General features: G+C 45.9%; 1 protein-coding gene across 5 annotated transcripts in view; it reads left to right on the forward strand.

Annotated features, from left to right (window-relative positions):
• RFX2 (regulatory factor X2) overlaps positions 1–17,528 on the forward strand; it is a 120,159-nt gene that overhangs the window by 70,173 nt on the left and 32,458 nt on the right. For all 5 annotated transcript variants that reach the window (XM_023186739.2, XM_023186741.2, XM_023186740.2 and 2 more), the window contains 3 exons: positions 2,079–2,168; positions 4,231–4,310; positions 6,653–6,914. In XM_023186739.2, the coding sequence (XP_023042507.2) occupies positions 2,079–2,168; positions 4,231–4,310; positions 6,653–6,914 (432 nt within the window). The remainder of the gene's footprint in view (positions 1–2,078; positions 2,169–4,230; positions 4,311–6,652; positions 6,915–17,528) is intronic.

Here is a 17,528-nt window from a genome sequence, read left to right on the forward strand (position 1 = left end):
GAACTCTTGACCTCAGTGATCCGCCCGTCTCGGCCTCCCAAAGTGCTAGGATTACAGGCGTGAGCCACCGCGCCCGGCCTAGATGAGTTAGAATTCTTAAGATTTGGTTCAAAATGGAATCTAGCACCTGAATGAATATATTCTTTAAACTTTGCAGAGAGAGAATTTTCACATTAAGGCTCTCTCTGCTCCTGGATTTCTACCATGGAATGAAATAAGCCATAAAGAAGACAGAAGTACAAAGTGAATGGCAGTGGCCACATGAAACAGGCTGGAGTGTGCTGAGGTCCACTGTGGCCATGTGACCACCTCGATCTGGAATCCAAAAGTTAGGAGCACAGCAAAAAGAAATGATTATGGTTTAAAAAACACAATTCAGGGCCGGGCACGGTGGCGCGTGCCTGTAATCCCAGCACTTTGGAAGGCCGAGGCGGGTGGATCACCTGAGGTCAGGAGTTTGAGACCAGCCTGACCAACATGATGAAACCTTGTCTCTACTAAATACAAAAAAATTAAGAAAAGAAAATCAGCCAGGCGTGGTGGTGCATGCCTGTAATCCCAGCTACTCGGGAGGCTGAGGCAGGAGAATCTCTTGAATCCAGGAGGCAGAGGTTGCAGTGAACTGAGATCATGCCATTGCACTCCGGCCTGGACAACAAGGGACAAGAAAAGTGAAACTCCGTCTCAAAACAAAACAAAACTCAATTCAGCAAAAACCACAAGGCAGACAGTGAAGCGATTTATTTGATGTAGCATGTATAGTCAGGAATCTTTACCTTTTATTTCTTGCACATAATGGCAGTGGGGAGGGTGTCTTGGAAGCCCATCTTAGGTGGGGATCAGATGCCATCGCCCTGCCAGCAGTTGTGGCCTAATTGATATGTTTCCTTGCCCACTTGAAACTGTCCGAGAGGAGTCAGCCCTCAGCTCTTCCTGCCAAGCCCCTCTCTCAGGCTCTCCCAGGCCTACATGGACTCTATCTTCCTCTGCAGCAGCCACCGTGGACAGGTCTCAGTGCCACTCACGGCCACCACGTTCATCCCAGGTTTCATCACTGTGGTCCCTGTCTGAGGACCTGCCAGGACCCTGTGCATTCTCCAAGCACACAGCACCCAGCTCACCTGGAATTGGAATGCCCTTGCACTGGCGTCCTTATTAGCACCATCTTCATCCTTAGCTCCATTCCTGCAACCCTGGGGATGGTGTGTCCTCACCCGTCACCCCTCGTGATGTATATATGGCAGTCACTGCTACCTGTGACATTCACAGTTCATGCCAGGAAATCACAGCACTGCAGCCAATGACTCCTAAAGCCCCAGCTCTCAATAAACACACAAAACACTCCTGTTCCTCCCTCGACATGAGTTCACTTTGACCCTTCCTGTTTTCATAGCTTTGTGTGGCCAATCATCACTCCCAGAAAAATAGCAAAGTCACACTGTGCAGACTTGACTTAGGAGGCGGGAGAGCAGTGGGATCAGAGAGCGAACGACCCAGATACAGGGCACCTGCACTCGAGTATTCTGTAGCCAGAAGCAGTACTTGAGCCCTCTGGCTTCATTAACCTCATTAGAAAATGGAAACAAGTCCGGGCTATACTACAGAAGCAAGGGGTGCCACAGAGTGCTCTCCCAGGCAGTGATGTAGACGGCTGTCCAGAGGGCCCCAGCAGCCCCCTCTGTACTAGGGACCGTCAGTGTCACCTTGCTGCAGACTACAGACCCACAGAGGCAAAGCTGCCCGGGCAGGTGAAGGTGCATGGGCTTCTGTGTATGTGTGTGTGCATACGTGTGTGTGTGCCCACAAATTCGTGCATATGTGTGGTGCTTGGGGTGAGTGTATGTGCACACTTGTGTATGTATGTGCATTGTTTGTGTGCCTGCACATACCTGCCGTGTGTCTGCCCAGGTCGGTGTGAGTGTGCAAGTCTGACCATCACCCCGCCGTCCCCTCTGATCAGTCCCACCTATGTTTTAATAAAGAGCATGTGAACAGACAAACAGCCTTTTACATTCTGTGTGTGTCCTCAGCACTGACCTCTGACAAGTCTGACTGGCCTTCTCTCCCTTCCCTTTCAGAGGGTGTTGGTCCAGGCAGCCAGCTCCGCTCCCAAAGGGGCCCAGATGCAGCCGATCTCCCTCCCCAGAGTTCCCCAGGTACCCCAGCAGGTAATGACAAGCACTGCAGCACCATGCACACCGGGGCGCAGTTAGCACTCGGCGATTTGGAACAATCTCTGAAGCGTGCATCCTTTTCTGTGGCTGCTGTTCCTTGTTGTAAGCTTCAGTTTCTTAGCCAAAAGGCTTTTCCAGAAGCTGTACAATTAAAAGAAAAAAATCATTTACTGCAGATAGTTTTGCAACAAGCCAAGAAAGCTGGTGATCTTTCATTCATTCAGAAATTCAACAAGCATTCGGGAGCCGGTGAGCACCCCGCGCCTGCTGAGTGGAGCTCAGGTAGAAATGCAGCCAGAAACAAAGGGCTCTGGACTGGAGGAGCCATCTGCTAGTGAGTGCCATACCCTCGGATGCAGGCACAACAGAGGGAATGCCACTTACGATTTCAATGATATAAGAACAGAGTTTGAAAGCACGGCTGACCAGCCGAGTAGCAACACAGATCATCAGCTTGGGGGCAGTCTGGAAACATGGTTAGCAAACTGTTCCAGAAAAGGCCAAATTATATATTTTGGGGGGTTTGTGGTCCAGGCAGTCTCTGGAACAACCACTCAATTCTGCCACTGTATTACAAAAGCAGCCATAAATGATATGCAACCAAATGGGCGTGGCTATATGCCGATAAAACTTTATTTACAAAAACAGGCAGTGGGCCAGATTTGGCCCTCAGGGCCAGAGTGTACCAACTGTGCCCTGCAGAATCCTGAATTCAAGTTAACTCAGGCTCCTCCCTAAAAGGAGCCCTAAGGCACTAGAAGATGCACCACTCTTCGAGAGGGTCCTGCCTAGATTGGCAGTGTGTTCACAGGCATTTGTCAGGTACTGTGTCCATGAGAACTAGGAAGGTTGCGGGATCACAGGAAAGAAAAGGCTCCAGACAGGCCCAGTGTGGACCCAGGGCCTCAGGCCAGTGGCTCTGTCTTAGCTCCTGTCTGTCAAGGCACTCCCCAGAGATACCATGGAAAGGAGACAAAAACCAATGTATGATTCCAGAAGCTTCCACCACTTTTCTGGTGCTGGGCCTGCCCCAGCTCTTTCTGTAACTTCTGCATTTCACTTGGTCTCCTAGAATTCGACATTTGACTTCCACCCCTGGGGGCACCACCCAAGAGATGTTAACCCCTAGAACTTGTGATTCTGGGGGTGGTACGTTGGACAAGTGCATACCATGCTCAGTGGTCCTGGGAGGGGCAGGTCAGCCCCATCCTGCAGCCTCAAGCACAAGGTCACCATGACACCGTGACACCCGAGCAAGCCCACTGCTGTGGCCCTCCATCTTCTCACCCCAAAATTCGGTGGACACAGGCAGCCGCTAAGATACCCTCTGGGGTGAGAGTTTGAAGTCCCACGTGCAAAGTGTTTGGCTTCCACAGCTCTGCTCAGGCTAGAGTCCCTCGGGGCCTGTCAGCTGAGCCTCTGAACTGATGTTTCAGCGAGGGGAGGACAGGGCAGCGGGGGTGTGCTGGGGTCCCCCCATTGCCCCATCTTCCCAGGAATGCCCCTCCTTCCCACTCTGTTCAGACCGTCACATTCTCTCCCCTCCTTTCTGCTGTTGAAGGGGCACCAGGGCCACCCACAAGGGGTGTTGGGGCCATGTAGAGTCAAATCCGCTTGGCCCCCTGTGCACTGCAGCCTGCACGCCAGCCTGAGCTACAGACGGAGACCCTGTCGCAAAAAAACAAAAACAGAAAGCAGGGACAGTCCTGTGAGCCAAGGCTGGGCCTCTGTCCACAACTCTAGTTTCCACTGCACTGGAGGGGCGCTGTCATTCTCCTGGTCCTGCCCCCCAGGTATACAGAGGAGCCGGAGTGCACAGACACACTAGCAGAGCTCTGGGGAGCAGTCGCAGCTCCCTGACCTGTGTGGGCCTGTTTGGAATATGCTGTCTGTACATTACTGTCTCCTCAGTGTCTTTCTAGGCACTGTGGGCGGGAACATTGTCATTTGGTACTAAATGTTCGTAAAGGCAATAGAAGACACGTCTAGCTTGAATAATCTGCAGGCAACAAATGAGGGCGCGACAGGCGGTAACACAGCGTATCCCATGTTTCAGGTGCAGCCGGTGCAGCACGTGTATCCTGCCCAGGTGCAGTACGTGGAAGGGGGAGACGCCATCTACACGAATGGAGCCATGTGCGTGCTTCTCCCGTAGGCCACACCCAGAACCCTCTCCCTGACTCCAGCCTTTGCCACCTGGGGAGGCATTGAACAAATTCCTCTCCCTTATGCTTTTGGTGATGTGTTCACTAAATACTATTAAAACACTATTAGAAACCTGGGCAACATCTCTACAAAAAATTTTAAAATTAGCCAGACATAGTGACGAGTGCCTAGAGACCCTCCCAGCTAATCGGGAGGCCAAGGTGGAAGGATCGCATGAGCCCAGGAGTTGGAGGCTGCAGTGAGCTATGATCATGCCGGACTGATAGAGCAAGACCCTGTCCAAAAAAAAGGGAACAGGGTGGGGGGTGAGGGATTAGGACATCATAACCCTGTGGAGATTTCAGAAATCACAGACTTTTGTACTTTTTACTTTTAGAAAAGATAGTCTTGGGGGTAAAAAAAATAAAAGGCTAATCCTAACTCTTCATTCTGAAGTCAGTCTTTGAGATCCAGAAACCATCCACCTCTGTGTGTTTTTCCCTCGCCTCTGTTAAACTCTAGCTTTGTATAATGTTGTTAATAGAACTTGATTTTCCATGTTGCAATGACGTCTAGAGTTTTCTGCTCTGTAACTGTGTGATGCTTGGGGCAGGAAAGTATGTGTCTCCCATGCAGCTCACTTTACTTTAGATGTGAGTCCTTTCGCCTGCTTGTCTGTTTCTGTTTGGCCTGGATGCTCCCCTCACAAGTGCAGGGGCTGTGCACAAGAGCCTGGCTGTGACTTCAGGGTTGTGATTAGTGGAGTTATATGATTCTCTAAAGCATCATGTTGAAAGTTACGAAACACACAGAAACACAATAAGTGCATGTAACACCAGTGACATTGGAGCAAGGTCTGTAGGTCCTACCAAGGTCACGGTCTTGGTTTTGATATTGTACTACAGAGTTATAGACGTCCCCCTGGGTTAGGGTTAGGGTACAGGAGTGCACGCCCCCGAGAGGTCAAAGGGGACCTTCCTGTCACCCGGAGGGCCTGCCCCTAGGACGCATCACAAACCTTACTCACCGATAAGGGAAGGCCACTCCTGACCACAGCTGCATTATTCAAGTAAAACTTCACATTTGCGGTCTGGACAACATAGTCACTCCTTTAATCCAGATGTTAAAGGAAGATCAGATGAATTATTGGTATCACTTAGAAATTCTTTTTTCTTATGCGATCTCATTTATTTAAACATTTTGTTTTGAAATAATCAGAGACTCCACAAGAAGTTCTGAAATTAATACACAGAGTTCGTGTACCCTTCCCCCAGCTTGCTCCAGTGGTGACACCATGCAGGACAATATCAAAACCTGGAAACCTACCAGCCAGGTGCGGTGGTGCACGCCCGTAATCCCAGCTCCCGCAGTGGTGCACTCCTGTATTCCGAGGCTGAAGCAGGAGGATCACTTGAGCTCAGGAGGCTGAGGCTGCAGTGAGCTATGATTTTGCCACTGCACTCCAGGCTGGGCTACAGGAGACCCTGTCTCAAGAAAACAAAACAAAAGAAAACCCTGGAAATTGACATCGGGGTAAAACTGTTAAGCAGCCCGCAGGCCTTATTCAGTTCTCCCAGCCTTTACGCACATGCTTCTGTGTGTGTGCTTGCATGTGGAGTACATGTGGCTTTGCATGTTCACGTGTGTGCCCTTGCATGTGCATGTGTGTCTATTTCTGTGTGTTTTTAGCCCATGTGTAGATTTGTGTACCAATCCCACCGTCAAGACACAGAACTGCTCCATCTCCACACACACAGGAGCTCCCTCATGTGACCCATTTATCCACTTAGAATTTTAAGTGTTATTTTCTTTTTAAGAGCTAGGGTCTTGCTGTGTTGCCCAGGCTAAAGTGCAATGGTGCGGTCACAGCTCGCTGCAGCCTCAAAGTCCTGGGCTCAGGCAGTCCTCCCACCCCAGCCTCCTGAGTAGTTGGGACTACAGGCACGCACCACCACCCCTGGCTAAATCTTTTATTTTTTGTAGAGATGGTTCTCTCTATGTTGCCCAGGCTGGTCTCAAACTTCTGACCTCAAGCAGTTTTCCCACCTTAGCCTCCCAAAGTACTGGAATTACAGTCCTGAGCCACCACACCCGACCTAGAATTTTTTAGGGGTCAGTTTTCGATGAGTCAGCCTGTGGTCCTGAAGATTTTGCAACATGATGGCTCTGAACTTGTGCTGCATTTGAGTGTCACATGCCATGTCCAAATTGCTCCATACGTCTGGCCTCTCCAGGCTGCAGCTTTTACATGATGTTTGGCTGGATATCCGTGAACTCAGACAAGGCATTTAAATGGGACGGCATCCCATGTGTGATTTCTCTCTTTCTAACAGACGAACGGCCTACACCTACAACCCCGAGCCTCAGATGTACGCCCCCAGCAGCGCAGCTTCCTACTTCGAGGCCCCAGGCGGCGCCCAGGTGACCGTGGCAGCCTCATCCCCGCCAGCAGTCCCCTCCCACAGCATGGTGGGCATCACCATGGATGTCGGGGGGAGCCCCATCGTCTCCAGCACGGGAGCCTATCTCATCCATGGGGGGATGGACAGCACCAGACACTCCCTGGCCCACACCTCCCGGTCATCGCCAGCCACGGTATGTAGGAGGCTCTTGGGACCAGCGGGGTAGGCCATGAGTATTCTCGCAGCAGCGGCAGCAGGGACGGTGAGTAAGAGGCAGCCAGAGGCCTGTTGTCTGCTCTGGGCCCAGGCGGCCCCACGATGGAGTCGGGCCAGCCTCAGACGGGCCACGCAACCCTAGGCAGGCCTGCAGAGTTCTTTGAACTTCAGTTGGCCATTGGTACCAAGAGGAGGACAAGTCATGCGTCATGGGCTCTTTGTGAAAAGGGAATGAATCAAGCATCTCTCCACTGGTGGATGCTGCAGCCGCCTTTGCTGTTGTCATGATTGTTATCATTGTTAATAGCAAGCTCTTAGAGGCGTGGATCGACCCATCCACGAGACACCTGCACTGAGTCCAGCAGGGGAAGTCTCCGTGCAGCCTCTGCCGAGCTCTCACTGCCATGCTCCCATACACAATAACTACTTACCTGCTCTTCCAAAGTCTCCACATTTAAAACTCGACTTCCCATGTTCACTTCTCATGTACTTTCCTTCTTAAATTAACACAAAGTAAAATCGACTGTTTGGTGTACACCCCTGTGAGTTTCGACATGGGTAGATTTGTGTACCGTCAGGACACAGAACTGTGCAATGCCCTGAAAACCCCCTCGTGGTATTTCTTAACAGTCACAACCTCCCCCTATCCCCAACCCTTGGCAACCGCCGGTCTGTTCCCTGTTGCTGTAGTTTCATCTTTACCAGCATGGTGTATAAATGGAATCATACAGATTGTGACCTTTTGAGACTGGCTTCTTGTACTCATTCTGGTGCCTTTGAGATGCAGTCAAGTTGTTGCATGAATCCGAGTTGCTTTTTTTTTTTGTTACTGAGTAATATTCTATTACGCTACAGTTTGTTTATTCATTCACTAGTTGAGGGCCATTTGGATGGTTTCCAATTTGGGATGATTATGAATAAAGAAGCCTTAAATTTCACATGCAAGCTTTTGTAAGGACATATGTTTTCTTTCTTTTGGATATATACTTACAAGTGGAATTGCTGCTGGCTCATACAGAAAGTGTATGTTTAACTTGAATCAGAAACCACCAGTTTCCCAAGTGGCTGCAGCATTTTGCATTTCCACCAGCAACATACAAGAGTTCCTCTTGCTCAGCTCCATCAACAGCATTTGATGCTCCTGGTGCTGTTGGTATTGGCCATTCTAATAAATGTGTGGTGGGACCTCATTGTGGTTGCAACTTGCGTTTTCTTTATAGCTAATGATGGTAAGCAGCTTTTCCTGTGAGTGTAGATGCTGTCGTCAGGTGTCACTTCAAGTCATTTGCTTCTTTTTAAACTAGGTTGGTTGTTTTCTTATGGTTGAGTTTTGAGAATTCTTTATATATTCTGGATACAAGTCTCCTGTCAGACATGTGACTTGCAAATATTTTCCCTGGTCTTTAGTGTGTCTTTTCATTCTCTAGAGAGTGTCCTTTGCAGAGAAAAAAAAATGTAATTTTGATCAAATCCAGTTTATCAGTTTTTTTTTGTGGCTCATGCTTTCGATGTCACGTCTAAGAACTCTTTGCCTATTTGCACATCATGAAGATTTTCTCCTGTTTTCTTTGAAAAGTGTTATAGTTTTACTTTTGTTTTGGGTTGTTTTTTTCTTTTTCTTTTTCTTTTCTTTTTTATTTTTTGAGACAGAGTTTTGCTCTGTCTCCCAGGCTGGAGTGCAGTGGCACCATCTTGGCTCACTGCAACCTCCGCCTCCTGAGTTCAAGTGATTCTCCTGCCTCAGCCTCCCAAGTAGCTGGGATTACAGGTGCACACCACCACACCTGGCTAATTTTTGTATTTTCAGTATAGACAGCGTTTCACCATGTTGGCCAGGCTGGTCTCGAATGCCTGACCTCAAGTGATCCACTCACCTTAGCCTCCCAAAGTGCTGGGATTACAAGTGTGAGCCACCGCACCTAATCATAGTTTTACATTTTACATTTAGATCTATTTCTTGTCAAGTTAACATTTGTATAAGATATAAGGTTTAAGTTGAGGGTTTTTTTTTTGGTTTTTTGTTTTTGCATATGAAACAACATGCTATTCTAGCCTCGTTTGTTAAAAATGACTACCCTTCTCCATTGAGTTGCTTTAACACCTTTGTCAAAAATCAGTTGGGTTTATTTTAGAGTGTCCTATTCCATTCCATTGGTCTGTCTGCCTATCCCTTTACAAATAGCATAGTCTTAATTACTATAGCTTTATAGTAAGTCTAAAATTGAATAGAATGGTTCCTCCCACTTTATTCTTCAGTATTGTGTTGGCTATTTATATAAACTCAAAGTTTCTGTATAAGTTTAGATCAATTTATCTGTATCTACAAAAAAATCCTACTGAGATTTTGATTAATTTGCACTAAACCAATTTGGGGAGAATTCCCACCTTTACCATGTTGAGGCTTGCAATCCATGAACATGGTATGTTTTCTCCATTTGTTCAGATTTTTTATTTCTTTCATCAGCATTTTGTAACTTATACAAAATTCTGTACATGTTTTGTTAGATTTATATCAAAGTATTTCATGTTTGGAGAGCTATTGTAAATGGCATTATGGGTTTTCTTGGCACTGATCTTTAAATTTATGTTTCTAACTGTTCATTTCTAGGATTTGAAAATGGTTGATTTTTGACTGTTTATCTTGTATCCTGTAATCTTGCTGAACTCACTTTTTAGTTCTCGGAGCTTCTTGTTGCCTGCAAATATAACCACTTTTTTCTTTCTTTCCACTATGAACAAAAAGAAAGTTCATTTCTTTTTCTTGCCTTTTTGCACTGGCTAGGACTTGCAGTAAACTGTTGAAAACAGGGGTGGCAAGAATGGTCATCCTTGCCTTTTTCCCAATCTTAAGGGAAGAGCCTTCAGTACTTCACTGCTAAGTACGTGATGTTAGCTGTAGGTTTTTCACAGATGCCCTTTTTCAGATTGAGGAAGTTCCTTTCTTTTTCTAGTTTTCTGAAAGTCTCTGTTATAAATAGATGTTGAATTCTGCCAAATGGGTTTTTTAAAAAATTTATGTAAGCATATTTTTTTCTTCATTAGGGTGTTGATATAATGGATTGCATTGATTGACTTTCAATTACACAATAACTTCTTATTTTGGTGTAAGGCTAATCTCCTGAGATAGAAGGTGATGGTCTAGCCTTGTCTCTGTTTTTTTGTTTGTTTGGTTTTGGTTCTGGCGTGTTTTGGAGTCACCCTGGCATCAGAGAGGCCCATGAGTCTTGCTGTTCTCTGTCTTCCTATGTCCAGAGTGACCCCCAGGCCCTGGCTCTGGGGACAGGCATAGTGCCCCGCCCCACGCCTCCTCCCTCTCTTCTCGGGAGGAGTCTTCTTTCTAGAGGCTGTGAAATTATAGGGTAGTGTCTGCTGCTTCTACCCCTAGCCACTTAGTGCCTCGGTGCCATTAGCACCCCAGGCCAGGCAGCTGGGGCAGACCAGACATACTTCTCCCCCATGGGATGGGCTGGGTGGAACTAGGTTTAGTTGTTATGGATCAGAAAGCTTTCCTCACAGACTACAGTAATTGTCACAAATGTGGCACATTTGACTTAGCAAACTGCATCAACTTATAACAGTAAAATAGACTGGGATTGCAAGTGACAAATTTACTGAGAAACAGTAATGTTCTCTGTGGTTTCAGAATTACCTCATTGCAGCAAACATTCTCCTCAGACCCTGAGCCACCACCCTGGAACTGTGGTTTGTTATCTGGATTTCTCTGGAAAAATCGAATTATTAAATCAATTAGAAATCCATGAACGGGCTATGTTTTCTCACACACACACACACACACACACACACACCCCACCAAGCTCTGGGGAAGTCATCATCTTGGATAGGAATCTGATTCCTGGCTTCTGACTGCTCTGGTGTTTATTGGCTTGTTGTTGGCATGAGAACATCCAACAAGGATGCCACGGAAATTCGAGAGACTTTCCGAGAGCCAAGAACAACAATGGCCCTGAAATTGCAACAGAAATATGACTGCTGGACCCAGCATTTGATGTCTACCAGTTTGTTCATGTCAGAGTTTTGTTTCTTGGGACTATCGCTTAGTCCTAAACACAGAGCACAAAGGCTGAAGCAAGTCCTCACTTACAGCCTCGACGAGTGATTCCAGACTCTTGGTGACCAATTTTCTCGAGTATTTATTTCCAGTTAAAATGTCATCCGTATTATAAATCTCAAAAGTTAATTGCCCAAATGGTGAATTTTTGATACACACATTTTCTATTGTGGTTTTTTTCACTACATGGAGCACGGATACTAAAGTGGAAGTTTTATTCTTGTCCTTTCTGCCCAAGTGGAGCCTCCTTTTTTACCCTTTGGGTTGTGTACAGGGGATGCTGAAGGTCACTCGAGGGGGAACAAGAAAGAGACCCCTCCACCCTGGGAGCTGCCCTCAGTGGGCCCTTCCTCCCGCAGGACCCAGGGCTGCATGAGGCTGGGCCCTTCCTCCCGCAGGACCCAGGGCTGCATGAGGCCCTGCTGCGAAAACACACAGCCTCTGAGGGTCACACTCTAGGCCCTGATGAAGAAAAAAGGCCTACCCAGTTTTTATCTTTTTCAAAATTGTTCTCATACTTTAATGAATCTTTTCTCATTTTATTAGTTTAAATCTAATACAGCAGAAAATAAAAAAAGTCTAGTGGATTTTAATTGCAGCTGAAGTTAAAACATCCTCCTGTATTTTATTAGTTTAACAAGCTAAATGTTCTGCCTTTGACAGCTTTCTTTTTACCCAAGAAGGGTGTCTCATGATACACCATACATAATACCATTAACAGAGAAACTTTCGGTAAATTAAACAAGTGTCTATCTGAGCAAGGAGCAACTCTCCCGGCAGGCAGCCCTCAGAACTGGAAGAGGTTCAGAGAGCACCCCTTCCTGGTGGTCCGTGGAGGTGGCTCGCGGAGGCCCGTGGCACCTCCACACAGCAGCACAGCTCATGACAGAAGCGTCAGTCACACCCATCTCTTCTTCTGTAGCCTGGCTCTTCAGTGAAGATGTAGAATGAAAAGTCACCTGGGCACAGTGGCTCATGCCTGTAATCCCAGCACTTTGGGAAGCTAAAGTGGGAGGATCGCTTGAGCCCAGGAGTTCAAGACTAGCTTAGGCAACATAGTGAGACCCCATCTCTACAAAAAACTTAAAAATTGGGCCGGGTATGGTGGCTCACGCCTGTGAGCACCCAGCACTTTGGGAGGCTGAGGCGGGGGATCACGAGGTCAAGAGATGGAGACACTCTTGGCCAACATGGTGGAACCCCATCTCTACTAAAAATACGAAAATTAGTGGGGTGTGGTGGCACAGGCCTGTAGTCCCAGCTACTCGGGAGGCTGAGGCAGGAGATTGAACCCGGGAGGTGGAGGTTGCAGTGAGCCAAGATCGTGCCACTGCACTCCAGCCTGGCGACAGAGCCAGACTCCATCTCAAAAAATAAAAAATAATAAAATAAAATAAAATAAAATAAATAGCTGTGTGTGTCTGTAGTCCCAGCTACTAAGGAGGCTGAGGGAGGAGGATCACCTGAGCTGGGGGAGTTGAGGCTGCAGTGAGCCATGATGGTGCCACTGCACTTCAGCCTGGGTGACAGAGCAAGACCCTGTCTCTAAATAAAGAAATAAAAATAAATCACTTGGGTACTCCTCCCATCTGCCAGAAGTCTGCTCAGCCCCTGCAGAGCAGTTTTTTGTCCAGTGATCAGAGCGAATTATTTGCCAGCCAACACACATGATGATAAGCGCTCTTCCCACTGCCTGCCTTTGACATTCCCACACTCAAGATACCGTTTGATAAAGGAATTTCGACAATGGCACATCTGCTTTTCCTCTCACTATGACATTTATCACCACTTTTTAATTTCATAGAGTTCCCTTTTTAGTGCAGTTGGAAGTTGTTAGTTTGTTACATTTGTTGCAGCTGATGATCCAATGTTGATGCATTATTGTAGACTGCATTCCCCTTCACATTAGGGTTCGCTCTTGGTGGTGTGCATTCTGTGGGTCGTGGCAAGTGTGTGATAATATCACTTTTGAAGCTGGTTTTATAAGGTTGTTTTTTTTTTTTTTTGCAAAGGTGGGAAAAGTACCCAGGCTTACACTTACAAGTACCCCTTTGAAAGATATGTTTGAAGTTTTAGTCTCTGATTTGCCTGTAGTGACAAGATTAAAGACTGTCATACTAAAAAGCACGATTTTTCCCTTATTCTGAAGCATTTCAGTTGATTTACCAGAGAAGTCATCCTTCTTTGTCTGAAGTGACATAACCTCACTTGATAAGGTGTTAAGACAACCACGGACAAATGGATTATTGGTCTAATGATCGATTAGCTACCGATGGATCTCCTGGGTGTTGACCCGTGTCTTATTTTCGTATTTTCGTTTATGGCACCGTATGCAAAATGATCACAGTATGTGATTCCAGACTGGGTCCTGGTCCAGAGGAAGGACATTAGTGAGAAAATGGATCATACTCTATAAAGTCTGTGGATTAATTAAGAGTGTTGAAGTTAAGAGTGTGCAGTGGCTCTATAAGAATCAGTCCTGCTGGGCATGGTGGCTCACACCGGTCATCCCAGCACTTTGGGAGGCTGAGGTGGGCGGATCACGAGGTCAGGAAATGGAGACCATCTCTGGCTAACATGGTGAAACCCCGTCTCTACTAAAAATACAAAAAATTAGCTGGGTGTGGTGGCGGGCGCCTGTAGTCCCAGCTACTCAGGAGGCTGAGGCAGGAGAATGGTATGAACCCGGGAGGCAGAGCTTGCAGTGAGCTGAGATCGCACCACTGCACTGCAGCCTGGGGGACAGAGCGAGAGTTTTTTCAAAAACAAACAAACAATCTGCATTCTTGGGCCAGGCACAGTGGCTTACGCCTGTAATCCAGCACTTTGGGAGGGCGAGGTGGGTAGATCATGAGGTTAGGAGATGGAGACCATCCTGGCCAACCTGATGAAACCCCATCTCTACTAAAATACAAAAAAAATTAGCTGGGCATGGTGGCATGCACCTGTAGTCCCAGCTACCCAGAAGGCTGAGGCAGGGGAATCATTTGAACCCAGAAGGCAGAGGTCATAGTGAGCCAAGATCGTGCCACTGCACTCCAGCCTGGCGACAGAGTAAGGGTCCATCTCAAAAAATAATAATAATAATAATAATAAAATAAAAACAATCTGCATTCTTTATAAAGACCCCAAAGGGTTGTCAGCATTTTAACTTTAATTAGCTCCTTCTATGGTAATATGTCTAGGTTCTGTTTTAGAACAGAGGGTGAATTAACTACAGCAGGTTTAGGAGTGTCCTTCTCTGTCTTGTGTCTCCACATTTGGGTTTTTGGGAATGATCTCCTCTCCCTCCCCACAGCGTGGCCACTTATAGCTCCAGGAAATGAGCTGTGATCATGCCACTGCACTCCAGCCAGGGCAGCAGAGAGAGACCCCACCTCTTTTTAAAAAAGAACGCAGAGGCATCAAACTGTCCTAGAAGTCACTGTGTTTTTCACCACCACATGCTCACATTCTAAAAAATGTTTTTAAGAGAAGAGAGAAAGAGGCTGGGTATAGTGGCTCACACCTGTAGCCCCAGCACTTTGGGAGGTCAAGGTGGGTGGATCACTTGAGGTCGGGAGCTCAAGACCAGCCTGGCCAACATGGTGAAATCCCACTTCTACTGAAGATACAAAAATGATCTGAGCATGGTGGCGGGCACCTGTAATCCCAGGTGCCTAGGAGGCTGAGGCAGGAGAATCGCTTGAATCTGGATGGTGAAGGTTGCAGTGAGCCAAGATCGTACCACTGCACTCCAGCCTGGGCAACACAGTGAGACTCCATCTCAAAAAAAAAGGAGGGGATGGGGGAGAAAGGAGGGAAATACTAGTTTCATTTAAGAATGTCTTTGATGAAGCAGTAAAAGATACTAATTTTATTAAATTTCAACTCTTGAGCACACATCTCTTTAGTATTGTGTCTGTGATGAGATGGGAAGTCCACCAGAGTACAATGACCACCTCCCAGAAAAACCTGTGTGTGCTTGATTGATGTGTGGGCAGAACTAGCCATTGTTTTCCTAAAACTCTATTTCTGCTTGACAGAATGACAGACTATGATTACTCAGACTCAGGTATTTGGCAGACATGTTTTTAAAAATGAACAAAGCCTGACATATTAAGAAAAACAGCTGGCACATTTTTGTTGCCCAATGATAAAATTCAAGTTTTCAAACAAAGAAATGAAAATTTTGGAGTTGTGTCTGCCAACCAGGAACCTGACAACTTCCCAAAAGTTGATGACTTTTCTGATGAGGTTGGTGGTGATAGTAATGAATGTGATTTTTTCACACTATTTAATGAAATGTGGCAATGTTTGGAAGATCTGCAAACTCAGTAACCTCATATTTTCCAAGTGACCAATATATGATGTTACAAAACCATACCCATTAGTGAAATACTCATTCAAGTTTCAAGGGAGACTAAAATTACTTTTTGAAATTAGTTGTAGGTATATTTTTTATTGAGGTAGAATGTATGTAACATAAAATTCACCATTTTAAAGTGGACAATTCAGTGGCGTTTAACACATTCACAGTGTCGTACAATCCCACCATTATCTAGTTCCAGAACATTGTCATCACCCTGAAAGGAAACCCCATCCCCATTAGAAGCCACTCTCCATTGTCCCTTCCTCCATCTCCTGACAGCCCCTAATCTGCTTTCTGTCTCTAGGGATTTGCCAATTCTACATATTTTATGTAAAAGGAATTTTACAATATATAGTCTTTTGTATGAGGCTCATCCATGTTGTAGCATGTGTCAGAACCTTATTTTTTTGTGGCTAAATACTATTCCATTGTATGGATGGACCACATTTTGTTTATCCATTCATCTGCTCATTGACTTCTGGGTTTTTCCACTTTTTGGCACTTTGAGTAAGTCATTTCACTGCCCTCTGGCCTCCATGGTTTCTGTTGAGAAATCAGCCATTACCCATATTCTGGATTCTGTTTGTGCTGCCACTTCTCTCTTACTGCTTCTAGGATTCTCTCTTTGTCTTTGCCTTTCAACAGTTCAATTATAATGTGTCTTTGGTGTGGATTTCTTTGCATTTATACCACTTAAAGTTTGTTGAGGTTTTCGAGTATGTAGATTCATGTCTTTCATCAAATGTGGGAAGTTTTCAGCCATTACTTATTCAAATACACTTTACCACTTTCTCCCTCTCCTCTCCTTCTGGGACTCCTATTATGTGTTTGTTGGTAAGCTTGGTGGTGTCCCACAAGTTTCTTAGGCTCAACTCATTTTTCTTCTTTTTTCTTTCCACTCCTCAGACTGGGTAATCTCAATTGACCTATCTTCAAGTTCCCTGATTCTTTCTTCTGCCTGCTCAAATCTGCTGTTGAATTTTTTATTCCAGCTGTTATACTTTAAACTCCAGAAATTTTATTTGGTTCCTTTTTACAATTTCTGTCTTCTTGTTGATATTCTCTACTGGTGAAACATCACTCTCATGTGTTTTTTGTTGTTGTTGTTTCGTTTTTGTTTCTGTTTCTGTTTTGATATGGAATCTCACTCTGTCACCCAGGTTGGAGTGCAGTGGTGTGATCTCAGCTCACTACAAACCCTGCCTCCTGGGCTCAAGCAATTCTCAGGCCTCAGCCTTTCAAGTAGCTGGAATTACAGATGCCTAACACCATGCCTAGCTAATTTTTGTATTTTTAGTAGAGACAGGGTTTCACCATGTTGGCCGGGCTAGTCCCTGAACTCCTGACTTCAAGTGATCCACCCAACTCACCCTCCCGAAGTGCTGGGATTACAGGTGTGAGCCACCGCAACCCGCCTGTCATGGTTTTTTATAGTGCTTTGTACATGATTTCCTTTAACTCTTTAAGTATATTTTATATAGTTGATTTAAACTGTTTGTTTCATAAGTCCATTTATTTCTACATATGGGCCATACTTTCTTGTTCTCTTGCATGCCTCATAATTTTTGTGGAAAAGTGGATATTTTGAATAGTATAACATGGTGACTCTGAATATCGGATTCTTCTGTTCTCCCCACGGTTTGCTGTTGCTGCTTATAGGTGTTGTTGATTGTTTGTTTCATGACCTGTCTGAACTAATTTTGTAAACTCTGCTTTTTTTTTTTTTAGACAGTCTCACTTTGTTGCCCAGGCTGGAGTGCAGTGGTGTGATCTTGGCTCACTGCAGTGTCCACTTCCTGGGTTCAAGCGCTCCTCCTGCCTCAGCCTCCCCAGTAGCTGGGATTACAAGCGTGTGCCACCACACCCACCTAATTTTTCTTCATATTTTTTAGTAGAGACAGAATTTCACCATGTTAGCCAGGCTGGTCTTGAACTCCCGGCCTCAAGCAATCCATGTGCCTCAGCCTCCCGAAGTGCTGGGATTACAGGTGTGAGCCCCCACACCCGGCCAAAATCTCTATTCGGTTAACTTAGTGGTCAACTAGTGATTTGATGGAGATTTCCTTAAATGCCAAGTTTCATCTTTTTTTTTTCTTGATTAAGGTTTCACCTGTTTGCCATAATCTTTTAATTCATTTCCAGAGTTCTGATAAAGTTGATTCTGACGATGT

This window comes from Piliocolobus tephrosceles, chromosome 21 (genome assembly GCF_002776525.5).
Source record: "Piliocolobus tephrosceles isolate RC106 chromosome 21, ASM277652v3, whole genome shotgun sequence".
Lineage (NCBI taxonomy): Eukaryota > Metazoa > Chordata > Mammalia > Primates > Cercopithecidae > Piliocolobus > Piliocolobus tephrosceles.